Genomic DNA, 27763 nt, shown 5'->3' with positions numbered 1-27763 from the left:
GGGAATTATTAGAAAGGAAATGGTTAATAAAACGGAAAATGTCATAATGCCTCTGTATCGCTCCATGGTGAGACCGCACCTTGAATACTGTGTACAATTCTGGTCGCCGCATCTCAAAAAAGATATAGTTGCGATGGAGAAGGTACAGAGAAGGGCTACCAAAATGATAAGGGGAATGGAACAACTCCCCTATGAGGAAAGGCTGAAGAGGTTAGGACTTTTCAGCTTGGAGAAGAGACGACTGAGGGGGGATATGATAGAGGTGTTTAAAATCATGAGAGGTCTAGAACGGGTAGATGTGAATCGGTTTTTTACTCTTTTGGATAATAGAAAGACTAGGGGGCACTCCATGAAGTTAGCATGTGGCACATTTAAAACTAATCAGAGAAAGTTTTTTTTCACTCAACGCACAATTAAACTCTGGAATTTGTTGCCAGAGGATGTGGTTAGTGCAGTTAGTGTAGCTGGGTTTAAAAAAAGGATTGGATAAGTTCTTGGAGAAGTCCATTACCTGCTATTAAGTTGACTTAGAAAATAGCCACTACTATTACTAGCAACAGTAGCATGGAACAGACTTAGTTTTTGGGTACTTGCCAGGTTCTTATGGCCTGGAATCTAGCTAGTTCCTTCTTCTCTTTTTTACTGAGATACACAGAAACATTTATAAATATATTGAAAAACACTGATCCAAGTACAGATCCCTGAGGCACTCCACTGTTTACCCTTTTCTACTGAGAAAATTGACCATCTAATCCTACTCTGTTTCCTGTCTTTTAACCAGTTTGTAATCCACAAAAGGACATCGCCTCTTATCCCATGACTTTTTACTTTTCTTAGAAGCCTCTCATGAGGGACTTTGTCAAATGCCTTCTGAAAATCCAAATACACTACATCTACCGGTTCACCTTTGTCCATGTTTATTAACCCCTTCAAAAAAAAATGAAGCAGATTTGTTAGGCAAGACTTCCCTTGGGTAAAACCATGTTAATTATGTTCCATTAAACCTATATGCTCTACGATTTTGATCTTGAGAATAGTTTCCACTATTTTCCCAGTATTAAAGTCTATAGTTTCCTGGATCACCTCTGGATCCCTTTTTAAAAATTGGGGTAACATTGGCCACCCTCCAGTCTTCAGGTACATTGGATGATTTTAATGATAGGTTACAAATTTTAACTAATAGATCAGAAATTTCATTTTTTAGTTCCTTCAGTACCCTGGGGTGTATACCATCTGGTCCAGGTGATTTACTACTCTTCAGTTTGTCAATCTGGCCTACTACATCTTCCAGGTTCACAGTGATTTCGTTCAGTTCGTCTGACTCATCACCCCTGAAAACCATCTCAGGAACTGGTATCTCCCCAACATCCTCATTTGTAAACATGGAAGCAAAGAATTCATTTAGTCTTTCTGCAATGGCCTTATCTTCCCTAAGAGCCCCTTTAACCCCTCTGTCATCTAATGGTCCAAACGACTCCCTCACAGGCTTTCTGCTTCCGATATATTTTATAAAGGTTTTATTATGAGTTTTTGCCTCTACAGCCAACTTCATTTCACATTCTCTCTTTACATTTAACTTGCCAACGCTTATGCTTTTTCCTATTTTCTTCAGATGGATCCTTCTTCCAATTTTTGAATGAAGGTCTTTTGGCTAAAATAGCCTCTTTCACCTCCCCTTTTAACCATGACGGTAATCGTTTTGCCTTCCTTCCACCTTTCTTAATTTTTACTGAGACACTTTCTCGGTAAAAATATTATCAGGCTCTTTTCTAAATCATACTACTGCACCAGCTCCGGTGAACAAAGGCAAAACAACCGCACCCGCGGTCCCTGTCAGATCAGCCGCTACGTCCCTCACCACCCCCGGGGAGAGGGAGAAGGAAGAAACCCTCCTGAAGTGCCGACAGCTCCCGCAGCCATAGGCGCACTCATCGCTCCGCTCCCCCCAACAGCTTAAAGAAAAGAGCAGGGTAGTTCCCCGACAGGCCGGTGAAGATTCAGGAGGCGGCATCAGAGACCCTGAGGGAGCCGCTCCCCTGGCAATCAGGACCTCTGGCCAGACGAGGATGAACACCTCCCCCCCCCAGTCACCCTGCTCCACCTGAGGAATGGGCCACGAAGGAGCCCAACACCTCAGGGAGCCTTCGAATACTTCTTCAAATACATTCTCTCTCTCAAACCTTTGCTCAGACTGCAGGTTTGCAGCTCCCCCTTCTGCTGGAGACAGAGAAATACTGAGGGACTGCAGGTGGCGCTCTCAGTTATGTAGCAGTGCCTTAAAGTTTTTATTCTCTTCCGCCATCTGCTGCTAGGGATGCAAAACTCACTTGTACAGGAACTGGGAGGAGGTAGCAGCTACATTAATCAGCTAATTCCGATGTTCAGTCTGCTGAGGCCAAAGAGCAGTGCTGAGGTCAGCTACACTCCCTACTCTGCATTAATTACAATAGCTTGATGATAAGAGGCTGTAAATATGTTTGATCAGGGGCATGCTGGGCTCCTAGAAGCAGAAAGCTGGCAGGGGTCAGGCTAAGGTGAGACTTCCTCTTTCTGCCATAAAGGGCTGGGCAGTGCAGAGAGTGACCCGACACTGTGTGAACCAGGGGGGGGGGGGGGGGGGGGGAGGGATTCCCCTTCCATACAGAAAGCATACGCGACTCCCAGCCCCTGCAGTACCTGCTTTCCAGGCCATCCACGTAATGTTTCTTCTTGCGGCGACTGTCCTGGGCAGACTGTTTGTTCCGGATCTTTCTACGGATTCGCTTCAGCACTCGCTCTTCTGACTGTAAAAGAAAACCCCGTAATTACTGTATGTAGCAAGAATCTGGATTCATCAGCCCACGGGGAGAAACCTGTGACCTTAGTCAGGCCGCTGTGACCTTAGTCAGGCCGTCTCTCTCTCTCGCTCACCTTTGTTAGGGGCAGGTGACCTGTGAGCTTAGTCAGGCCGCTGTGACCTTAGTCAGGCCGCTGTGACCTTAGTCAGGCCGCTGTGACCTTAGTCAGGCCGCCTCTCTCTCTCTCACCTTTGTTAGGGGCAGGTGACTGGGTAAATCCACTCCTTCCTTGGCCAAAAGTCGTTTCTCCTCTTCAGTCAGAGTCAGCTCCTGAAACCCATACTGGAACAAACACGTGAGTCAAAGGTCAGAGTAAGGCAGGGAAGGCACAGCGCCAGCCCCCTGTCCCCTCCCTCCCCAGTATGCCCGAGGTCAATACGAAGGAACACGCTTAGACATGGCCAGGGCTGTCACCAGCTCACACGTGTGAGAGGTCCACGAGAGCTTCGGGGGAAAACCCACTCCGCTCGGATGTAGCGGGGAAGGAGAAATTCCACCCCCAGGCACGGAAACACATGCAAGAGGCCCAACACCAGAGATCCGCACAAGCACCAGGAAAGACGAAACCAATTACTTCGTGTCGGAAGGGCCCCTCCCTGCTGTAACTAAGGGTGGATGAGAGGAGCAACACCCAGGGCAAAGGCCTTTGGGAATGGAGAATGACTGGAATACAGGTACGAGCTGGAAGAGTGCCATGGTCAGAGGGGGCACTCAGAAGGTTTCGGAAAGGTCTGGTGAGAGTAGCAAGGGGTTCAGCTCTGAAAGGACAGCGTGCTGCTTCCTGAGGAAAGACCTTAAGAGGGCGGGCAGGCAGGAGCACTGCACTACGGTGCCACAGTGCTACAGCTCCCCCCAATACCTGCTGTGCACAGAGTCACAGTGCCTCCCCCCACTGAATACCTGTTTTGGGGTCTTGAGTGCGACGTCCTCCATGCACATGGTGATAGGACAATCCGGAAGAGACTCTTCTGGGCAACCTGGCACCCAAGCATCTGCAAGAGATAATGGAAGGAAGGAAGGATGAGAGAATCAGGAACCCTGAAACAATGATCTCCTCTTCCCAGGAGCCCTGCCTTAAATCCCACAGAGCAGAGCAACCATCTGACCAAAACCAGCCTACCCCAGCGCCATGCACCCATCCAGCAAAGCAGCTCAGCCCAACAGCAGCAAAAAACCTAACTTGCTACATCACTCAAGCGCACAGAAAGGTCATTAAAGGACACTCGCACCTCCGCGTCATGTGTCGTGCTTTCCTTTCTAATCCTCTCTCAGCCCTGGTTGTAACATCAGGCTTGCTTTGGACGACAGACTCACTGATTATAGATTACAAAGAATGGCGGTAAGAACCAAAGTCAGTGGGACTGTCAGATGATCACGGGTTAAAGGGGCACTTAGGGAAGACAAGGCCATAGCAGAAAGACTAAATGAATTCTTCGATTTGGTGCTTCCTGAAGAGGATGTTGGGGAGATATCTGTGACGGAAACGATATTTAAATGACGTCAATTCAGGAGAACCGAAACATATCAAGGTGAACCTGGATGATGTAATTAGAGTGGACGGACAAACTAAAGAGTAGCAAATAGCCCGGACAAGACGGCTTACACCCCCGAGTTCTGAAAGAAACTGCAGGTCTATTACTAGTCCATTACACCTGAAGGCTAGAGGTTGGCCAACGTGACGACGATCTTTAAAGAAGGTTCTCCAGGGGTGATCCAGGAAACTAGAACAGCAAGCCTGACATCAGAGCCAGGAAATCTGAAAGATTAAAATCACAGAACACAGACACAGCCAGCATGGGAGTTACCCAGGGGAAGTCTTGCCTCACCAACCTGCTACATTTTTTTTGGAAGGTTAATAAAAATGAGGATAATGGTGAGCCAACAGATGAAGTGTATTTGGTTTCTGAGAAGGCATCTGACAAAGTCCCCCGCCCCGGAGAAACTCCTGAGAAAAATAAAAAGTCAGGCGACAGGAGGTAATGTCTTATTGTGGACTGCAAACTGGTTAAAAAGATAAGGAACAGACTAGGAATAACTGGTTACCTTTCTCTACTGAGGAGTGCCTCAGATCTGTACTAGGACAGCTGATTTGACAGAGTCACCAGAAAGTTGGATCAAGGGAGAGCGCTAGATGCAGTTACCTGCATTTCGGTAAGGCCTTGGAGCCAATTCCGCACAGGAGACTGATAAATACATCGTGCACTCTTGGTATGGATCCTAGAGTAAAAGGAAAATTGTCATTCCTGAAGCAACATGGATCAGTCCAGACCAGTGGGTTGTGCATCCCTACCAGCAGGTGCAGGCAGAGAACAAAACTTTGGGCACTGCTACATAACCGAGAGCGCCACCTGCACTCCCTCAGTATTGCCCTGTACCCAAGCCAAGAGTAGACCCCATTCCCCCCCTCTTTAGGGCAAATGGGAGAAAAGGGTTGGAAACCCCTGAACTGACAAGCCAAATAATGTCAGGCAAAGTTTTGCTAACCATTTGCCCAGAAAGGAAATACAACTTTTTTTTTTTTTAAACTGCGTGGCAACAAAAGGCACCTGATGCACACTGGCCAACCTTCACCAGGAAATGTAAGTCTTTCGGACGCAACAACAGGTGGATCTCTGGACTGATCTGTGGTATTACAGGAACAAAAATTAGCAGGTAAAAACCAATTTTCCTTTCCTGTACATACTCAGGTCGGTCCAGACAATTGGGATGTACCCAAGCCCCCCGAAAGACCCGCTCTTAACACACCCTCACCAAAAGACGCATCCTCTTGCGCTCAAACATCCAAACGGTAATGCTTGGTGAAAGTAGGTAACAAAGACCACACCGCAACCCTACATATAGAGGAGACACTAACTGACAATCCACCCAAGAGGTTGCTTGTGCCCGAGTCAAATGCGCCTTGGGACCTGCTGGAACTTCATGACCTTTACAGTTATAGAGGCTGAACAAATGGTCTTCAGCCATCTAGAAATCGCAGCTTTAAAGGCTTTCCACCAAACACCACAAACAGGTGATCCGACCTCCGAAAACTATTAGTGACTGCAAAATAACGCAACACATATCCAGGAGAAGCAGATCCCTATCCTGAGGAGATCCACATGACCAATCTGGAAAGGTAGGCAGCTCAACCGTCTGATTCACATGAAAGGAAGACACCGCTTTAGGCAAAAGGAGAGAACCATACGTAAGGTTACCCTGACCTCTGAAATATGCAGAAATGGATCCAGACAAAGCGCCTGAAGCTCGGACATCTGCTGGGCCGAGCTAATAGCCACCATCAGAGAAAGTTCTTTTTCACTCAACGCACAATTAAACTCTGGAATTTGTTGCCAGAGGATGTGGTTAGGGCAGTTAGTGTAGCTGTGTTTAAAAAAGGATTGGATAAGTTCTTGAAGGAGAAGTCCATTACCTGCTATTAAGTTGACTTAGAAAATAGCCACTGCTATTACTAGCAACAGTAGCAAGGAATAGACTTAGTTTTTGGGTACTTGCCAGGTTCTTATGGCCTGGATTGGCCATTGTTGGAAACAGGACGCTGGGCTTGATGGACCCTTGGTCTGACCCAGTATGGCATGTTCTTATATATTCAATGTCAAATCCTTCACCAAAAACAGTCTTTAGGGCTCAAAGAGTGCATTGCAGGGAACCTGTAAAACCACATTGAGGTTCCAATTTGGCTACACCTTCCGAACCGAGGCCACAAATGCTTAGCTCCCTTCAGAAAACTCACTACATCGGGATGAGTGGCCATAAGACTTACCCCGAAATTTGTCCCAAAGACAACCCAAGGCCTCCACCTGAATGCGAAGCGAACTACAGTCTAGGCCTTTGGACAAGCCTTATTGAAGAAAGGACAAAATGTGTGGCACTCCCACCGCCAACAGGTCCGAATCCTGTTGAAGACACCAGGACTCAAAAACCTTACAAACTCTACCATATGCCAAAGACGTAGGTGGTCTCCTAGCCTGAAGCATAGTGGAGATCACTGATTCAGTATATCTCTTCAGGCGCAACCGCCGCCTCTCAAAAGCCAAGCCACGAGACAAAAGTAATCTGAAAATATGGGTCTCTGCCGCAACAGGTCTGGCAGATGAGCCAAGCACAGAGGCCCATCGACTGCCAGATACACCAGGTCCGAGAACCAAGGACGACAAGGCCACTCCGACACAACTAGCACCATGGTCCCTGGGTGCGCTTCTATGTGTCTCACCCTACCAATGAGTGGCCAGGGAGGAAACATACAGCAGAATCCCAGTTGGCCACGGTTATACCAGGGCATAGAGTCCTACCGATTCGGGCTCCCTTCGACAACTGAAGAATCTTATCTTTGCATTGGCTCGCGTTGCCATGAGATCCAACTGTAGGAGACGCAACCTGGTGCAAATGTGACTCCAGGCTTCCAGGGACAGTTCCCACTCCCCGGAATCTACCGAGGAAATCCGCCTGTATGTTGTTCACTCCCGTAATGCGTGAGGCTGTAATCCCCTCGAGATGCCACTCCACCCAGACAATCAAAAATTGAGTCTCCTGAGCAACAGCGTAACTCTTTGTTCCTCTGTGTCGACTGATGTATGCCATTGTTGTCACATTGTCTGAGAACACTCGCATCATCCATCCCTGGACTACCGGCAAGAACACCTCCAGTGCTCTGCATACCGCCCTTGTCTCCAGAAGATTGATCAACCAGGATGCTTCCGCTGTTGACCAGAGCCTCTGGGCAGACTCACCGAGGTACACTGCTCCCCAGCCCTTGAGGCTGGCACCTGTGGTGACCACCACCCAAGTCCAGAGGCTCCAGATCCACTCTTTTCTCCAGATTGTTCCTTGAAAGCCACCACAAAAGACTGGATCCGGATTCTCCTTGCAGAGGCAACAGCAGATAATATTCTTCCGACAAAGGGTTCCACCTGGACAACAGTGCTCTTTGCAAAAGCCACATGTGAGCAAAGGCCTAGGGAATCAAATCCAGCATGGAGGCCATGGAGCCCAGAACCTCTAGATAGTCTCAGACCTTCGACATTGACAGACTCAAGAGTTTCTGTACTTGTGCCCGCAACTTCGTCAACCTGTCTGCCGTCAGGAACACACTGCCTTGACTTGATATCGAAACAGGCGCCTAGATACTCCAAAGACTGGGACGGAACCAGGTGACTCTTCATCGCATTGATCACTCACCCCAGAGAACTGAGGGTGTTCATTACACGCTGCCCTGACCGACTGCACCCTTCCTCTGTCTTTGCCCGAATAAGCCAGACATGGATGTACTAGAATCCCTTCCCATCTCAGGGCTGCCGCCTTGACTACCATCACCTTTGTGAAGGCTCGGGAAGCCATAGCCAAACTGAAGGGCAGAGCTCGGAACTGAAGTGTCGTCCCAACACCATGAAACGGAGAAACTTCTGATGGTCTTCCCAAATGGGAATATACAGATAGGCTTCTGTCAGATCTAGGAATGCAAGGAATTCTCTTTTTCGGACCGCTGCTATTACAGTACTTAGCATCTCCATCCAGAAACATGGTACTTGCAAGGCTACATTTACCTTTAGTAAATCCAAAATGGGATGGAAAGCACCCTCCTTCTTTGGCACCACAAAATAAATTGAATACCTCCCCTGTCCCTGTTTGCTCAGTGGAACCGGAGTAATGGCCTCTAAGCTTAACTTTTGCAGTCTGTTCCACTGCGACCTTTTTGCTGCGAGACAAACCGTGGAACTCCAGAAAGATTTCTCTGACTGGGCATAAAAATTATAAGGCATAACCCCGACTTATGACCTCTAGCACCCACTGGTTGGCAGTGATCTTGGTCCTCTCCTCGTAAAAATGGTACAACCTGCCCCCTACCACTTCCAGCGAGGAGCGGACGGGCCTGGCTTCATTGTGAGGCCTTACTGCCTCTGGAGGATCTGCCGGTGCCCCAAAAGGGCTGCTGACAACCTGCCGATTGTTTTGACCCCGAGGTTGCGGCACTTCTTCCAAGACGAAACCTCCTTGAATCCCGAAACTGGGATTGGGGTAGAAATACCTTCTTAGAACTCTTCTTATACTCAGGCATCCTATTTCCCTTGGATTCCCTGAGGAACTTCATCAACTGATCCAGCTCCTCCCCAAACAGCAACTTTCCCTTAAAGGGGAGATTACATAGCTGGGCCTTGGATGACAGATCTGACTACCAATTACATAACCAAAGAAGCCAGCAAGCCGAAACCGCCAAGACCATTCTGGCGGATGTATATATCAAATCATATAGTGCATCAGCTACATAAGCCACTCCAGCTTCCAGCTGAGCCGCCCGAATGAGGCTGAACGTCCCCCGCTAGGCTCCTGCTACTTCCAAATAAAACAAAAAGAAGCCCGCTGCATCATACTGGCACGCACCACAGCTCGAAGGCTTAAGGCAGATACCTCGAACACGTGCTTCAACTGAATCTCCAACTTGTGGTCTTGCACATCCTTAAGCGCAGCCAAACCCACAACTGGAATCGTGGTCTTCTTGGTTAAGGCTGAGACTGACACATCTACCTTAGGCATCTTTAAGTGCTCCAAATGTTCCTCCATCCAAGGATAGAGCTTCAGCCATCGCCCTACCGACCTTTAAGCCTGCTGCCAGGAAATTCCACTCCCAGCTGAACCGCTTCTGTATCTTCTTAAGCAAAGGAAAGGCCATAGGTGGGCCCCGCAGTCTATCCAGGACCGGATTGACACCCTCGTTATCAGACTCTTCCTGTGTCCGTTTAACCCCTAATTCCTCCAACACTTAAGGAATGAGAGGTCGCAGTTCTTCTTTCTTAAACAGCTGGACTACCCAAGTGTCATCCCCCACCAGAATGGTCTCATCGAGATCCAGATCATCCTTATGCAAATCAGAATCCGGTAGCTGACCTTCTTCAGGATCCCTGTCCGGATCTGCCCCCTGTGTTGAGGCTGGAACCAGAGTCTCATCTGACTCATCCAGGATCCTGGAGAGTTTCTTCGCTCCAGCACGGTGCAGTCCCAGGCGCTTCAAGATGTTCCCCGAAACACCCACCGAATCTATCCTCTGTCTCTTGGGCGAGACAGAGCACTGCATCCTGATCTCGACTCCCACTCCCTTCCTAGCCAGGAAGGCTCTGTGGAGTAATAGGACAAATTCAGAGGAGAAATCCTCCAGATCGTCTACCCCCCTGAGGGAGGAGGCTGTCCCCAGAATCTGCTCCCTCCTCCTGGTCACTGTCAGCATCCTACACTGCAGGAGAAAGAGGAGGGGGGAGAAGAGCTAGTGTCCTGGCCCGGAACCATCCCCAGACCACGATCCTCCACAAGCCCAGCAGGAGCAAAGGCCCCCTTTGGTACTACAATCTTAGCTCTGAAGCGCAGGAAGCCTCTGTCAACTTTTCAACATTTTAGTGAACGAAATAACGGAAGGGTTGTTGGGAAAGATTTGTCTTTTTTCCCCCGACAGCAAAATCTGTAACAGGGTGGACAGCCAGGAAGGAGTGGAAAACATGAGGAGGGATGAAGCAAAGCTCAAGGAATGGTCTAAGGTCTAGCAGCTAAGAGTTAATGCTAAACAAATGCATTTAGGACGCAAAAACCCAAGGGAGAGGTGCAGTATTGCAGGCGAAATTCTTCTGAGCACACAGGAAGAGCGGGATCTGGGGTGATTGTTTCTCATGATCTAAAGGTGGCCAAGCAGGTGGATAAAGCAATAGTAAAAGCCAGAAAGCTGCTTGGCTGCACAGGGAGAGGACTGCTCAGCAGGAAAAGGGAGGTGACACTGCCCCTGTATAGGTCCCTGGTGAGACCTCACATGGGATACTGAGTACAGGTCTGGAGACCCCACCTTCACATGGATAGAAACAGGAAGGAGGTGGTCCAGAGGGAGGCTGCTAACATGGGCAGTGGTCTTTGGTCTAAAGTACATGGGGAGAGACTTAAGGAACTAAACGTGTACACCCTGGAGCACTGCTTTACTGCATTCAGGCCTTTCTCCTGTGGGCTTGTTGTGGATGTGCAGAGGGCTAGGCTGAGAATTATTGCTTAAGATAACAGATTTATTTTTATTGATGATAGCTGGATGGTCCAGTAGTGGTGATATTTTATGTCCTGTAAAACAATTAATACATTTTTTTAAATAAATATAACCTCAGACAAGAAAGCTCAGAGGTTATACAGCGTGAATCTAAATCTCAGCTAAGAAACGTATTCCCTCACTGAGCCCTATATACAGCCCCAGCTCAGAGGTTATACAGTGTGAATCTAAATCTCAGCTAAGAAACGTATCCCTCACTGAGCCCTATATACAGCCCCAGCTCAGAGGTTATACAGTGTGAATCTAAATCTCAGCTAAGAAACGTATCCCTGAGCTCTATATACAGCCCCAGCTCAGAGGTTATACAGCGTGAATCTAAATCTCAGCTAAGAAACGTATCCCCTCACTGAGCCCTATATACAGACCCAGCTCAGAGGTTATACAGCGTGAATCTAAATCTCAGCTAAGAAACGTATCCCTGAGCCCTATATACAGACCCAGCTCAGAGGTTATACAGCGTGAATCTAAATCTCAGCTAAGAAACGTATCACTGAGCCCTATATACAGCCCCAGCTCAGAGGTTATACAGCGTGAATCTAAATCTCAGCTCAGAAACGTATCCCCTCACTGAGCCCTATATACAGCCCCAGCTCAGAGGTTATACAGCGTGAATCTAAATCTCAGCTAAGAAACGTATCCCTGAGCCCTATATACAGACCCAGCTCAGAGGTTATACAGCGTGAATCTAAATCTCAGCTAAGAAACGTATCCCTGAGCCCTATATACAGCCCCAGCTCAGAGGTTATACAGCGTGAATCTAAATCTCAGCTAAGAAACGTATCCCTGAGCCCTATATACAGACCCAGCTCAGAGGTTATACAGCGTGAATCTAAATCTCAGCTAAGAAACGTATCCCTGAGCCCTATATACAGACCCAGCTCAGAGGTTATACAGCGTGAATCTAAATCTCAGCTAAGAAACGTATCCCTGAGCCCTATATACAGCCCCAGCTCAGAGGTTATACAGTGTGAATCTAAATCTCAGCTAAGAAACGTATCCCTGAGCCCTATATACAGACCCAGCTCAGAGGTTATACAGCGTGAATCTAAATCTCAGCTAAGAAACGTATCCCTGAGCCCTATATACAGCCCCAGCTCAGAGGTTATACAGCGTGAATCTAAATCTCAGCTAAGAAACGTATCCCTGAGCCCTATATACAGACCCAGCTCAGAGGTTATACAGCGTGAATCTAAATCTCAGCTAAGAAACGTATCCCCTCACTGAGCCCTATATACAGCCCCAGCTCAGAGGTTATACAGCGTGAATCTAAATCTCAGCTAAGAAATGTATCCCCTCACTGAGCCCTATATACAGCCCCAGCTCAGAGGTTATACAGCGTGAATCTAAATCTCAGCTAAGAAATGTATCCCCTCACTGAGCCCTATATACAGCCCCAGCTCAGAGGTTATACAGTGTGAATCTAAATCTCAGCTAAGAAACGTATCCCCTCACTGAGCCCTATATACAGCCCCAGCTCAGAGGTTATACAGCGTGAATCTAAATCTCAGCTAAGAAACGTATCCCTGAGCCCTATATACAGCCCCAGCTCAGAGGTTATACAGCGTGAATCTAAATCTCAGCTAAGAAACGTATCCCTGAGCCCTATATACAGACCCAGCTCAGAGGTTATACAGCGTGAATCTAAATCTCAGCTAAGAAACGTATCCCTGAGCCCTATATACAGACCCAGCTCAGAGGTTATACAGCGTGAATCTAAATCTCAGCTAAGAAACGTATCCCCTCACTGAGCCCTATATACAGACCCAGCTCAGAGGTTATACAGTGTGAATCTAAATCCCAGCTAAGAAACGTATCCCTGAGCCCTATATACAGCCCCAGCTCAGAGGTTATACAGCGTGAATCTAAATCTCAGCTAAGAAACGTATCCCTGAGCTCTATATACAGACCCAGCTCAGAGATTATACAGTGTGAATCTAAATCTCAGCTAAGAAACGTATCCCCTCACTGAGCCCTATATACAGACCCAGCTCAGAGGTTATACAGCATGAATCTAAATCTCAGCTAAGAAATGTATCCCCGAGCCCTATATACAGACCCAGCTCAGAGGTTATACAGCGTGAATCTAAATCTCAGCTAAGAAATGTATCCCTGAGCCCTATATACAGCCCCAGCTCAGAGGTTATACAGTGTGAATCTAAATCTCAGCTAAGAAACGTATCCCTGAGCCCTATATACAGCCCCAGCTCAGAGGTTATACAGCGTGAATCTAAATCTCAGCTAAGAAACGTATCCCTGAGCCCTATATACAGCCCCAGCTCAGAGGTTATACAGCGTGAATCTAAATCTCAGCTAAGAAACGTATCCCCTCACTGAGCCCTATATACAGCCCCAGCTCAGAGGTTATACAGCGTGAATCTAAATCTCAGCTAAGAAATGTATCCCCTCACTGAGCCCTATATACAGCCCCAGCTCAGAGGTTATACAGTGTGAATCTAAATCTCAGCTAAGAAACGTATCCCCTCACTGAGCCCTATATACAGCCCCAGCTCAGAGGTTATACAGCGTGAATCTAAATCTCAGCTAAGAAACGTATCCCTGAGCCCTATATACAGACCCAGCTCAGAGGTTATACAGTGTGAATCTAAATCCCAGCTAAGAAACGTATCCCTGAGCCCTATATACAGCCCCAGCTCAGAGGTTATACAGCGTGAATCTAAATCTCAGCTAAGAAACGTATCCCTGAGCTCTATATACAGACCCAGCTCAGAGATTATACAGTGTGAATCTAAATCTCAGCTAAGAAACGTATCCCCTCACTGAGCCCTATATACAGACCCAGCTCAGAGGTTATACAGCATGAATCTAAATCTCAGCTAAGAAATGTATCCCCGAGCCCTATATACAGACCCAGCTCAGAGGTTATACAGCGTGAATCTAAATCTCAGCTAAGAAATGTATCCCTGAGCCCTATATACAGCCCCAGCTCAGAGGTTATACAGTGTGAATCTAAATCTCAGCTAAGAAACGTATCCCTGAGCCCTATATACAGCCCCAGCTCAGAGGTTATACAGCGTGAATCTAAATCTCAGCTAAGAAACGTATCCCTGAGCCCTATATACAGCCCCAGCTCAGAGGTTATACAGCGTGAATCTAAATCTCAGCTAAGAAACGTATCCCTGAGCTCTATATACAGCCCCAGCTCAGAGGTTATACAGCGTGAATCTAAATCTCAGCTAAGAAACTTATCCCTGAGCCCTATATGCAGAACCAGCTCAGAGGATATACAGCGTGAATCTAAATCTCAGCTAAGAAACGTATCCCTGAGCCCTATATACAGACCCAGCTCAGAGGATATACAGCGTGAATCTAAATCTCAGCTAAGAAACGTATCCCTGAGCCCTATATACAGCCCCAGCTCAGAGGTTATACAGTGTGAATCTAAATCTCAGCTAAGAAACGTATCCCTGAGCCCTATATACAGCCCCAGCTCAGAGGTTATACAGCGTGAATCTAAATCTCAGCTAAGAACGTATCCCTGAGCCCTATATACAGCCCCAGCTCAGAGGTTATACAGCGTGAATCTAAATCTCAGCTAAGAAACGTATCCCTCACTGAGCCCTATATACAGACCCAGCTCAGAGGTTATACAGCGTGAATCTAAATCTCAGCTAAGAAATGTATCCCTGAGCCCTATATACAGCCCCAGCTCAGAGGTTATACAGTGTGAATCTAAATCTCAGCTAAGAAACGTATCCCTGAGCCCTATATACAGCCCCAGCTCAGAGGTTATACAGTGTGAATCTAAATCTCAGCTAAGAAACGTATCCCTGAGCCCTATATACAGACCCAGCTCAGAGGTTATACAGTGTGAATCTAAATCTCAGCTAAGAAACGTATCCCTGAGCCCTATATACAGCCCCAGCTCAGAGGTTATACAGTGTGAATCTAAATCTCAGCTAAGAAACGTATCCCTGAGCCCTATATACAGCCCCAGCTCAGAGGTTATACAGTGTGAATCTAAATCTCAGCTAAGAAACGTATCCCTGAGCCCTATATACAGCCCCAGCTCAGAGGTTATACAGTGTGAATCTAAATCTCAGCTAAGAAACGTATCCCTGAGCCCTATATACAGCCCCAGCTCAGAGGTTATACAGCGTGAATCTAAATCTCAGCTAAGAAACGTATCCCTCACTGAGCCCTATATACAGCCCCAGCTCAGAGGTTATACAGCGTGAATCTAAATCTCAGCTAAGAAACGTATCCCTGAGCCCTATATACAGCCCCAGCTCAGAGGTTATACAGTGTGAATCTAAATCTCAGCTAAGAAACGTATCCCTGAGCCCTATATAGAGACCCAGCTCAGAGGTTATACAGTGTGAATCTAAATCTCAGCTAAGAAACGTATCCCCTCACTGAGCCCTATATACAGACCCAGCTCAGAGGTTATACAGCGTGAATCTAAATCTCAGCTAAGAAACGTATCCCCTCACTGAGCCCTATATACAGCCCCAGCTCAGAGGTTATACAGCGTGAATCTAAATCTCAGCTAAGAAACGTATCCCCTCACTGAGCCCTATATACAGCCCCAGCTCAGAGGTTATACAGCATGAATCTAAATCTCAGCTAAGAAACGTATCCCTGAGCCCTATATACAGCCCCAGCTCAGAGGTTATACAGCGTGAATCTAAATCTCAGCTAAGAAACGTATCCCTGAGCCCTATATACAGCCCCAGCTCAGAGGTTATACAGCGTGAATCTAAATCTCAGCTAAGAAACGTATCCCTGAGCCCTATATACAGACCCAGCTCAGAGGTTATACAGCGTGTATCTAAATCTCAGCTAAGAAACGTATCCCTGAGCCCTATATACAGACCCAGCTCAGAGGTTATACAGCGTGAATCTAAATCTCAGCTAAGAAACGTATCCCTCACTGAGCCCTATATACAGACCCAGCTCAGAGGTTATACAGCGTGAATCTAAATCTCAGCTCAGAAACATATCCCTGAGCCCTATATAGAGACCCAGCTCAGAGGTTATACAGTGTGAATCTAAATCTCAGCTAAGAAACATATCCCCTCACTGAGCCCTATATACAGACCCAGCTCAGAGGTTATACAGTGTGAATCTAAATCTCAGCTAAGAAACGTATCCCTGAGCCCTATATACAGACCCAGCTCAGAGGTTATACAGCGTGTATCTAAATCTCAGCTAAGAAAAGTATCCCTGAGCCCTATATACAGACCCAGCTCAGAGGTTATACAGCGTGAATCTAAATCTCAGCTAAGAAACGTATCACTGAGCCCTATATACAGCCCCAGCTCAGAGGTTATACAGTGTGAATCTAAATCTCAGCTAAGAAACGTATCCCCTCACTGAGCCCTATATACAGACCCAGCTCAGAGGTTATACAGTGTGAATCTAAATCTCAGCTAAGAAACGTATCCCTGAGCCCTATATACAGCCCCAGCTCAGAGGTTATACAGTGTGAATCTAAATCTCAGCTAAGAAACGTATCCCTGAGCCCTATATACAGACCCAGCTCAGAGGTTATACAGCGTGAATCTAAATCTCAGCTAAGAAACGTATCCCTGAGCCCTATATACAGACCCAGCTCAGAGGTTATACAGCGTGAATCTAAATCTCAGCTAAGAAACGTATCCCTGAGCCCTATATACAGCCCCAGCTCAGAGGTTATACAGTGTGAATCTAAATCTCAGCTAAGAAACGTATCCCTGAGCCCTATATACAGCCCCAGCTCAGAGGTTATACAGTGTGAATCTAAATCTCAGCTAAGAAACGTATCCCTGAGCCCTATATACAGACCCAGCTCAGAGGTTATACAGTGTGAATCTAAATCTCAGCTAAGAAACGTATCCCTGAGCCCTATATACAGCCCCAGCTCAGAGGTTATACAGCGTGAATCTAAATCTCAGCTAAGAAACGTATCCCTGAGCCCTATATACAGACCCAGCTCAGAGGTTATACAGTGTGAATCTAAATCTCAGCTAAGAAACGTATCCCTGAGCCCTATATACAGCCCAGCTCAGAGGTTATACAGTGTGAATCTAAATCTCAGCTAAGAAACGTATCCCCTCACTGAGCCCTATATACAGCCCCAGCTCAGAGGTTATACAGCGTGAATCTAAATCTCAGCTAAGAAACGTATCCCTGAGCCATATATACAGCCCCAGCTCAGAGGTTATACAGCGTGAATCTAAATCTCAGCTAAGAAACGTATCCCTGAGCCCTATATACAGCCCCAGCTCAGAGGTTATACAGCGTGAATCTAAATCTCAGCTAAGAAACGTATCCCTGAGCCCTATATACAGACCCAGCTCAGAGGTTATACAGTGTGAATCTAAATCTCAGCTAAGAAACGTATCCCTGAGCCCTATATACAGCCCCAGCTCAGAGGTTATACAGCGTGAATCTAAATCTCAGCTAAGAAACGTATCCCTGAGCCCTATATACAGACCCAGCTCAGAGGTTATACAGCGTGAATCTAAATCTCAGCTAAGAAACGTATCCCTGAGCCCTATATACAGACCCAGCTCAGAGGTTATACAGCGTGAATCTAAATCTCAGCTAAGAAACGTATCCCTGAGCCCTATATACAGCCCCAGCTCAGAGGTTATACAGCGTGAATCTAAATCTCAGCTAAGAAACGTATCCCTGAGCCCTATATACAGACCCAGCTCAGAGGTTATACAGCGTGAATCTAAATCTCAGCTAAGAAACGTATCCCTGAGCCCTATATACAGACCCAGCTCAGAGGTTATACAGCGTGAATCTAAATCTCAGCTAAGAAACGTATCCCTGAGCCCTATATACAGACCCAGCTCAGAGGTTATACAGCGTGAATCTAAATCTCAGCTAAGAAACGTATCCCTCAGCCCTATATACAGCCCCAGCTCAGAGGTTATACAGCGTGAATCTAAATCTCAGCTAAGAAACGTATCCCTCAGCCCTATATACAGCCCCAGCTCAGAGGTTATACAGCGTGAATCTAAATCTCAGCTAAGAAACGTATCCCTCAGCCCTATATACAGCCCCAGCTCAGAGGTTATACAGCGTGAATCTAAATCTCAGCTAAGAAACGTATCCCTGAGCCCTATATACAGCCCCAGCTCAGAGGTTATACAGTGTGAATCTAAATCTCAGCTAAGAAACGTATCCCTGAGCCCTATATACAGCCCCAGCTCAGAGGTTATACAGCGTGAATCTAAATCTCAGCTAAGAAACGTATCCCTGAGCCCTATATACAGCCCCAGCTCAGAGGTTATACAGCGTGAATCTAAATCTCAGCTAAGAAACGTATCCCTGAGCCCTATATACAGCCCCAGCTCAGAGGTTATACAGCGTGAATCTAAATCTCAGCTAAGAAACGTATCCCCTCACTGAGCCCTATATACAGACCCAGCTCAGAGGTTATACAGCGTGAATCTAAATCTCAGCTAAGAAACGTATCCCTGAGCCCTATATACAGACCCAGCTCAGAGGTTATACAGCGTGAATCTAAATCTCAGCTCAGAAACGTATCCCCTCACTGAGCCCTATATACAGCCCCAGCTCAGAGGTTATACAGTGTGAATCTAAATCCCAGCTAAGAAACGTATCCCTGAGCCCTATATACAGCCCCAGCTCAGAGGTTATACAGCGTGAATCTAAATCTCAGCTAAGAAACGTATCCCTCACTGAGCCCTATATACAGACCCAGCCCATCCTCTGAGCTAAGAAATGGATTGCACTTTGTCAATTTATCAATTTGTAACAATACCTAGAGTACCTGAATTTAATCTGTTTGAAGTGCCAAAAGATTATTAATAAGTAATAAATAAAACTAAAGTAACATACCCACCTATCTCAGCATCAAACCCAGTACCTCCTTACTGGAATCCCAGTAATATCCCAGCAGCAAACCCAGTATCTCCTTACTGGAATCCCAGTAATATCCCAGCAGCAAACCCAGTATCTCCTTACTGGAATCCCAGTAATATCCCAGCAGCAAACCCAGTATCTCCTTACTGGAATCACAGTAATATCCCAGCAGCAAACCCAGTATCTCCTTACTGGAATCACAGTAATATCCCAGCAGCAGCCCCAAAGCCTGCCCGTGCAATCACTCCCAGCACCATTCCCAGTATCTCCTTACTGGAATCCCAGTAATATCCCAGCAGCAGCCACAAGGCCTGCCCATGCAATCAATCCCAGCACCAAACCCAGTACCTCCTTACTGGAATCCCAGTAATATCCCAGCACCAAACCCAGTATCTCCTTACTGGAATCCCAGTAATATCCCAGCAGCAAACCCAGTATCTCCTTACTGGTATCCCAGTAATATCCCAGCAGCAAACCCAGTATCTCCTTACTGGAATCCCAGTAATATCCCAGCACCAAACCCAGTATCTCCTTACTGGAATCCCAGTAATATCCCAGCAGCAGCCCCAAAGCCTGCCCGTGCAATCACTCCCAGCACCATTCCCAGTATCTCCTTACTGGAATCCCAGTAATATCCCAGCAGCAGCCACAAGGCCTGCCCATGCAATCACTCCCAGCACCAAACCCAGTACCTCCTTACTGGAATCCCAGTAATATCCCAGGACCAAACCCAGTATCTCCTTACTGGAATCCCAGTAATATCCCAGCAGCAAACCCAGTATCTCCTTACTGGTATCCCAGTAATATCCCAGCAGCAAACCCAGTATGTCCTTACTGGAATCCCAGTAACATCCCAGCACCATACCCAGTATCTCCTTACTGGAATCCCAGTAACATCCCAGCACCATACCCAGTATCTCCTTACTGGAATCCCAGTAAGATCCCAGCACCATACCCAGTATCTCCTTACTGGAATCCCAGTAATATCCCAGCACCATACCCAGTATCTCCTTACTGGAATCCCAGTAATATCCCAGCACCATACCCAGTATCTCCTTACTGGAATCCCAGTAATATCCCCGCACCATACCCAGTATCTCCTTACTGGAATCCCAGTAATATCCCAGCACCATACCCAGTATCTCCTTACTGGAATCCCAGTAATATCACAGCACCAAACCCAGTATCTCCTTACTGGAATCCCAGTAATATCTCAGCACCATACCCAGTATCTCCTTACTGGAATCCCAGTAATATCCCAGCACCATACCCAGTATCTCCTTACTGGAATCCCAGTAATATCCCAGCACCATACCCAGTATCTCCTTACTGGAATCCCAGTAATATCCCAGCACCATACCCAGTTTCTCCTTACTGGAATCCCAGTAATATCCCAGCACCATACCCAGTTTCTCCTTACTGGAATCCCAGTAATATCCCAGCACCATACCCAGTATCTCCTTACTGGAATCCCAGTAATATCCCCGCACCATACCCAGTATCTCCTTACTGGAATCCCAGTAATATCTCAGCACCATACCCAGTATCTCCTTACTGGAATCCCAGTAATATCACAGCACCAAACCCAGTATCTCCTTACTGGAATCCCAGTAATATCTCAGCACCATACCCAGTATCTCCTTACTGGAATCCCAGTAATATCCCAGCACCATAGCCAGTATCTCCTTACTGGAATCCCAGTAATATCCCAGCACCATACCCAGTTTCTCCTTACTGGAATCCCAGTAATATCCCAGCACCATACCCAGTATCTCCTTACTGGAATCCCAGTAATATCCCAGCACCATACCCAGTATCTCCTTACTGGAATCCCAGTAATATCCCAGCACCATACCCAGTATCTCCTTACTGGAATCCCAGTAATATCCCAGCAGCAGCCCCAAAGCCTGCCCATACAATCAAACCCAGTATCTCCTTACCAGAATCCCAGTAATATCCCAGCACCAAACCCAGTATCTCCTTACTGGAATCCCAGTAATATCCCAGCACCATACCCAGTATCTCCTTACTGGAATCCCAGTAATATCCCAGCACCAAACCCAGTATCTCCTTACTGGAATCCCAGTAATATCCCAGCAGCAGCCCCAAAGCCTGCCCGTGCAATCAATCCCAGCACCAAACCCAGTAGCTCCTTACTGGAATCCCAGTAATATCCCAGCAGCATACCCAGTATCTCCTTACTGGTATCCCAGTAATATCCCAGCAGCAGCCCCAAAGCCTGCCCGTGCAATCAATCCCAGCACCAAACCCAGTATCTCCTTACTGGAATCCCAGTAATATCCCAGCAGCAGCACCAAAGCCTGCCCGTGCAATCAATCCCAGCACCAAACCCAGTAGCTCCTTACTGGAATCCCAGTAATATCCCAGCAGCATACCCAGTATCTCCTTACTGGTATCCCAGTAATATCCCAGCAGCAGCCCCAAAGCCTGCCCGTGCAATCAATCCCAGCACCAAACCCAGTATCTCCTTACTGGAATCCCAGTAATATCCCAGCAGCATACCCAGTATCTCCTTACTGGTATCCCAGTAATATTCCAGCAGCAGCCCCAAAGCCTGCCCGTGCAATCAATCCCAGCACCAAACCCAGTAGCTCCTTACTGGAATCCCAGTAATATCCCAGCAGCATACCCAGTATCTCCTTACTGGGATCCCAGTAATATCCCAGCAGCAGCCCCAAAGCCTGCCCGTGCAATCAATCCCAGCACCAAACCCAGTATCTCCTTACTGGAATCCCAGTAATATCCTAGCACCATACCCAGTATCTCCTTACTGGAATCCCAGTAATATCCCAGCACCATACCCAGTATCTCCTTACTGGAATCCCAGTAATATCCCAGCAGCAGCCCCAAAGCCTGCCCGTGCAATCAATCCCAACACCAAACCCAGTATCTCCTTACTGGAATCCCAGTAATATCCAGGCAGCAGCCACAAGGCCTGCCCATGCAATCAATCCCAGCACCAAACCCAGTATCTCCTTACTGGAATCCCAGTAATATCCCAGCACCATACCCAGTATCTCCTTACTGGAATCCCAGTAATATCCCAGCAGCAGCCCCAAAGCCTGCCCGTGCAATCAATCCCAGTACTATACCCAGTATCTCCTTACTGGAATCCCAGTAATATCCCAGCACCAAACCCAGTATCTCCTTACTGGAATCCCAGTAATATCTCAGCACCATACCCAGTATCTCCTTACTGGAATCCCAGTAATATCTCAGCACCATACCCAGTATCTCCTTACTGGAATCCCAGTAATATCTCAGCACCATACCCAGTATCTCCTTACCAGAATCCCAGTAATATCCCAGCACCAAACCCAGTATCTCCTTACTGGAATCCCAGTAATATCCCAGCACCATACCCAGTATCTCCTTACTGGAATCCCAGTAATATCCCAGCAGCAGCCCCAAAGCCTGCCCGTGCAATCAATCCCAGCACCAAACCCAGTAGCTCCTTACTGGAATCCCAGTAATATCCCAGCAGCATACCCAGTATCTCCTTACTGGAATCCCAGTAATATCCCAGCAGCAGCCCCAAAGCCTGCCCGTGCAATCAATCCCAGCACCAAACCCAGTATCTCCTTACTGGAATCCCAGTAACATCCCAGCACCATAGCCAGTATCTCCTTACTGAAATCCCAGTAATATCCCAGCACCATACCCAGTATCTCCTTACTGGAATCCCAGTAATATCTCAGCAGCAGCCCCAAAGCCTGCCCATGCAATCAATCCCAGTACTATACCCAGTATCTCCTTACTGGAATCCCAGTAATATCCCAGCACCAAACCCAGTATCTCCTTACTGGAATCCCAGTAATATCTCAGCACCATACCCAGTATCTCCTTACTGGAATCCCAGTAATATCTCAGCACCATACCCAGTATCTCCTTACTGGAATCCCAGTAATATCTCAGCACCATACCCAGTATCTCCTTACTGGAATCCCAGTAATATCTCAGCAGCAGCCCCAAAGCCTGCCCGTGCAATCAATCCCAGTACTATACCCAGTATCTCCTTACTGGAATCCCAGTAATATCCCAGCACCAAACCCAGTATCTCCTTACTGGAATCCCAGTAATATCACAGCACCAAACCCAGTATCTCCTTACTGGCCAGTAATATCTCAGCACCATACCCAGTATCTCCTTACTGGAATCCCAGTAATATCCCAGCACCATACCCAGTATCTCCTTACTGGAATCCCAGTAATATCCCAGCACCATACCCAGTATCTCCTTACTGGAATCCCAGTAATATCCCAGCACCATACCCAGTATCTCCTTACTGGAATCCCAGTAATATCCCAGCACCATACCCAGTATCTCCTTACTGGAATCCCAGTAATATCCCAGCACCATACCCAGTATCTCCTTACTGGAATCCCAGTAATATCTCAGCACCATACCCAGTATCTCCTTACTGGAATCCCAGTAATATCTCAGCACCATACCCAGTATCTCCTTACTGGAATCCCAGTAATATCCCAGCACCATACCCAGTATCTCCTTACTGGAATCCCAGTAATATCCCAGCAGCAGCCCCAAAGCCTGCCCGTGCAATCAATCCCAGTACTATACCCAGTATCTCCTTACTGGAATCCCAGTAATATCCCAGCACCAAACCCAGTATCTCCTTACTGGAATCCCAGTAATATCTCAGCACCATACCCAGTATCTCCTTACTGGAATCCCAGTAATATCTCAGCACCATACCCAGTATCTCCTTACTGGAATCCCAGTAATATCCCAGCACCAAACCCAGTATCTCCTTACTGGAATCCCAGTAATATCTCAGCACCATACCCAGTATCTCCTTACTGGAATCCCAGTAATATCTCAGCACCATACCCAGTATCTCCTTACTGGAATCCCAGTAATATCCCAGCACCATACCCAGTATCTCCTTACTGGAATCCCAGTAATATCCCAGCACCATACCCAGTATCTCCTTACTGGAATCCCAGTAATATCTCAGCACCATACCCAGTATCTCCTTACTGGAATCCCAGTAATATCCCAGCACTATACCCAGTATCTCCTTACTGGAATCCCAGTAATATCCCAGCACCAAACCCAGTATCTCCTTACTGGAATCCCAGTAATATCTCAGCACCATACCCAGTATCTCCTTACTGGAATCCCAGTAATATCCCAGCACCATACCCAGTATCTCCTTACTGGAATCCCAGTAATATCCCAGCACCATACCCAGTATCTCCTTACTGGAATCCCAGTAATATCCCAGCACCATACCCAGTATCTCCTTACTGGAATCCCAGTAATATCTCAGCACCATACCCAGTATCTCCTTACTGGAATCCCAGTAATATCCCAGCACCATACCCAGTATCTCCTTACTGGAATCCCAGTAATATCCCAGCAGCAGCCCCAAAGCCTGCCCGTGCAATCAATCCCAGTACTATACCCAGTATCTCCTTACTGGAATCCCAGTAATATCCCAGCACCAAACCCAGTATCTCCTTACTGGAATCCCAGTAATATCTCAGCACCATACCCAGTATCTCCTTACTGGAATCCCAGTAATATCCCAGCACCATACCCAGTATCTCCTTACTGGAATCCCAGTAATATCTCAGCACCATACCCAGTATCTCCTTACTGGAATCCCAGTAATATCACAGCACCAAACCCAGTATCTCCTTACTGGAATCCCAGTAATATCCCAGCACCATACCCAGTATCTCCTTACTGGAATCCCAGTAATATCCCAGCACCATACCCAGTATCTCCTTACTGGAATCCCAGTAATATCCCAGCAGCAGCCCCAAAGCCTGCCCGTGCAATCAATCCCAGCACCAAACCCAGTAGCTCCTTACTGGAATCCCAGTAATATCCCAGCAGCATACCCAGTATCTCCTTACTGGTATCCCAGTAATATCCCAACAGCAGCCCCAAAGCCTGCCCGTGCAATCAATCCCAGCACCAAACCCAGTATCTCCTTACTGGAATCCCAGTAATATCCCAGCAGCAGCCCCAAAGCCTGCCCGTGCAATCAATCCCAGCACCAAACCCAGTATCTCCTTACTGGAATCCCAGTAATATCCCAGCAGCATAGCTAGTATCTCCTTACTGGAATCGCAATAATATCCCAGCACCATACCCAGTATCTCCTTACTGGAATCCCAGTAATATCCGAGCACCATACCCAGTATCTCCTTACTGGAATCCCAGTAATATCCCAGCACCATACCCAGTATCTCCTTACTGGAATCCCAGTAATATCCCAGCACCATACCCAGTATCTCCTTACTGGAACCCCAGTAATATCCCAGCACCATACCCAGTATCTCCTTACTGGAATCCCAGTAATATCCCAGCAGCAGCCACAAGGCCTGCCCGTGCAATCAATCCCAGCACCAAACCCAGTATCTCCTTACTGGAATCCCAGTAATATCCCAGCAGCAGCCACAAGGCCTGCCCGTACAATCAGTCCCAGCACCATACCCAGTATCTCCTTACTGGAATCCCAGTAATATCCCAGCAGCAGCCCCAAAGCCTGCCCGTGCAATCACTCCCAACACCATACCCAGTATCTCCTTACTGGAATCCCAGTAATATCCCAGCACCATACCCAGTATCTCCTTACTGGAACCCCAGTAATATCCCAGCACCATACCCAGTATCTCCTTACTGGAACCCCAGTAATATCCCAGCACCATACCCAGTATCTCCTTACTGGAATCCCAGTAATATCCCAGCAGCAGCCACAAGGCCTGCCCGTGCAATCAATCCCAGCACCATACCCAGTATCTCCTTACTGGAATCCCAGTAATATCCCAGCAGCAGGCACAAGGCCTGCCCGTGCAATCACTCCCAACACCATACCCAGTATCTCCTTACTGGTATCCCAGTAATATCCCAGCACCATACCCAGTATCTCCTTACTGGAATCCCAGTAATATCCCAGCACCATACCCAGTATCTCCTTACTGGAATCCCAGTAATATCCCAGCAGCAGCCACAATACGTGCTGTGCAATCAATCCCAGATGATCTGTATTTATCCTCTTTCTATGTGCACGGCACCCGGGATGACTATTTTTAGGTCACAAGAGAGGCAGGAATAAAGCACAGAGCCATACCCAGGTCAATGAAGACGTCACCGTCCGGAGTCTCGGATCGAACGCTCTCTAGAACCGTTCCTTCCTGCTGGAGGGAGTAGTTGTGATCCGACTGGATGATCTCCGATCCCGAGGGAGTGCGAGGAGGAGAGAGATCCCACGCGGCGGGGCTGCAGAAGGAGTTATCCTCAGAGATGCCGCTGTCGCTGCTGGGAGGAGGAGAGTGGCCGAGTCTGGTCCCCAAGCCCTCCTCAAAGGGAGCCAGGATGGAGGACAGGAAATCTTCAATCTCGTTCTCGCTCATCATCTGCAGAGAGAGATTTCTGAGAGGTGAGAAAGCCACGGTGCTCCTGCCGCGCGAGTAACCTCCACAGACTGGCAGGAGGAGCTCCGCTCCCCCGTGTCTGCCAAGAAAACCCTCCAACTGGTTTTTCTCCCGACGCAGGACGCTCTCCCTCCTATCAGCTCCGTTACCTCCTGCATTCCCCATGTGCTGACGCTGCCTGCACGCTCCAGCATGCAAAGCTGTTACCAGTCTCCCAAGAAAAGATAAAGGACCAACACTGTGTTCACTGTAAAGCCACAAACATATTCCTACCAAGCACTGCAAGCCCCTCTTTGCTGGGATTTTAATTTTCCACCGCTCTCCCAAGGCGGCACAGAAGAGTTAGAAAGCCACAAGCACATCCTGACTAAGGAAGACTAGGGCAGGGGCAGCGGCGTTTCACGTGGGACCGGACTCACCAGAGAACAGAAAGGAAACCCCGAGGAATCCTATTAAACGTCAGTGCAGCTCTCACCAGGGCCCAGGCTGCTGCACTCTCCCCAGGCAGGAAAAGCCATTCCAGTTCACCCCTAACTCCCAACAGTGCTACTGCTTCATGAGTGAAGCCCTCACCTCCCACCTGCATTAACCTAAGTGAAGGTGCAGCCTCCGACAGCCCGTGTGCATACATGAAAGCAGGTAACGGGAAAGGGAGAGATTCATTCAGAGCGGTGGAAAAGCCATCATGGGAGGTGCACAGGAGGAGCGTGAGCTGGGACGCGTCACGTTCAGGCCGCAGGGGCAGACCCGCAGGAGCAGCATCAGCTCTGGAGTCTCTGCAAGCTCAGCTTCAACGTCATTTATAATCCACAGCACAGAGAGGGGCAGTAAAACGTCCGTGCTGTGCTCTGTCCTCCCCAATGACTCAGGAACAGCTGCACCTTGCTGCAATCGCTGTGTGGAGCTGGGCCCTTGGGGTAACGTCTGACGTTTGCTCTTTTCAAAGCTGGTGGGGGTGAGGGGGCATTACCGGCAGCTCTCAGACAGAAATGCACAGGGGGCTCCCTTTCCCAGACTCAGCCCAGCCCTCCACCCCCCTCCACCACGCCTCACTCCTTACGTTTTGCTCCTGCAAGTCCCAGTCATCTGTCAGTTTCACCCCGACCTCCAGGTCAGCAGGGGGAAGCTTGTTCTCCAAAAGGAAGTCCAGCAGATCCTGGTCAGCAAACTCGGCCATTTCTTGAGAGACAAACGACATCTGAAAGAGAAAAAGGGAGGCACGAGGAGAGAGTTAGGGGCCTTCCCTCACCATTCAGGAAGAAGTCCAGCTGCGCCGTCTGCCCTTGCTCTGCTGTCTCCCAGGAGGAGACAAAAAATAACTCAAGGAAGCCTGGCATGAACACAGAGGGGTCCCATTCAAAATTATTTGCATTAAATGTGCAGTGCAAGACAATCGCCAATCGACAGAGATCTGGTTGAAGACATCCATAAGATAGGTAAGAAGGGAGAAGTGGTGATCGTGGGTGACTTTAATATGCCAGATGTAGACTGGAAAATCCCATCTGCAGAAACTAAAAATAGTAGAGCAATAGTGGATGCCATGCAAGTATCTTTGTTCAAACAAATGGTGTTGGAACCCACGAGAGAAGGAA

The 27763-nt window shown here is 47.7% G+C and overlaps 1 protein-coding gene across 7 annotated transcripts in view; it reads right to left on the bottom strand.

Moving 5' to 3' along the window:
- The window catches only part of LOC115079323 (cyclic AMP-responsive element-binding protein 3-like), a 60550-nt gene that overhangs the window by 12822 nt on the left and 19965 nt on the right, over positions 1-27763 (bottom strand). For 6 of the 7 annotated variants that reach the window (XM_029582765.1, XM_029582776.1, XM_029582824.1 and 3 more), the window contains exons 2-6: positions 27232-27369; positions 25868-26153; positions 3738-3829; positions 3027-3119; positions 2677-2783 (exon numbers count right to left, since the gene is read on the bottom strand). In XM_029582765.1, coding sequence (XP_029438625.1) covers positions 2677-2783; positions 3027-3119; positions 3738-3829; positions 25868-26153; positions 27232-27369 — 716 coding nt within the window. Of the gene's footprint in view, positions 1-2676; positions 2784-2910; positions 2931-3026; positions 3120-3737; positions 3830-25867; positions 26154-27231; positions 27370-27763 lie in introns of all 7 variants that reach the window. The other variant, XM_029582815.1, reaches the window with a different exon arrangement.

This window comes from Rhinatrema bivittatum, chromosome 1, assembly GCF_901001135.1.
Source record: "Rhinatrema bivittatum chromosome 1, aRhiBiv1.1, whole genome shotgun sequence".
Lineage (NCBI taxonomy): Eukaryota > Metazoa > Chordata > Amphibia > Gymnophiona > Rhinatrematidae > Rhinatrema > Rhinatrema bivittatum.
Note: the sequence above shows the minus strand (reverse complement) of the source record. Positions and strands in the feature narration are given on the sequence as shown.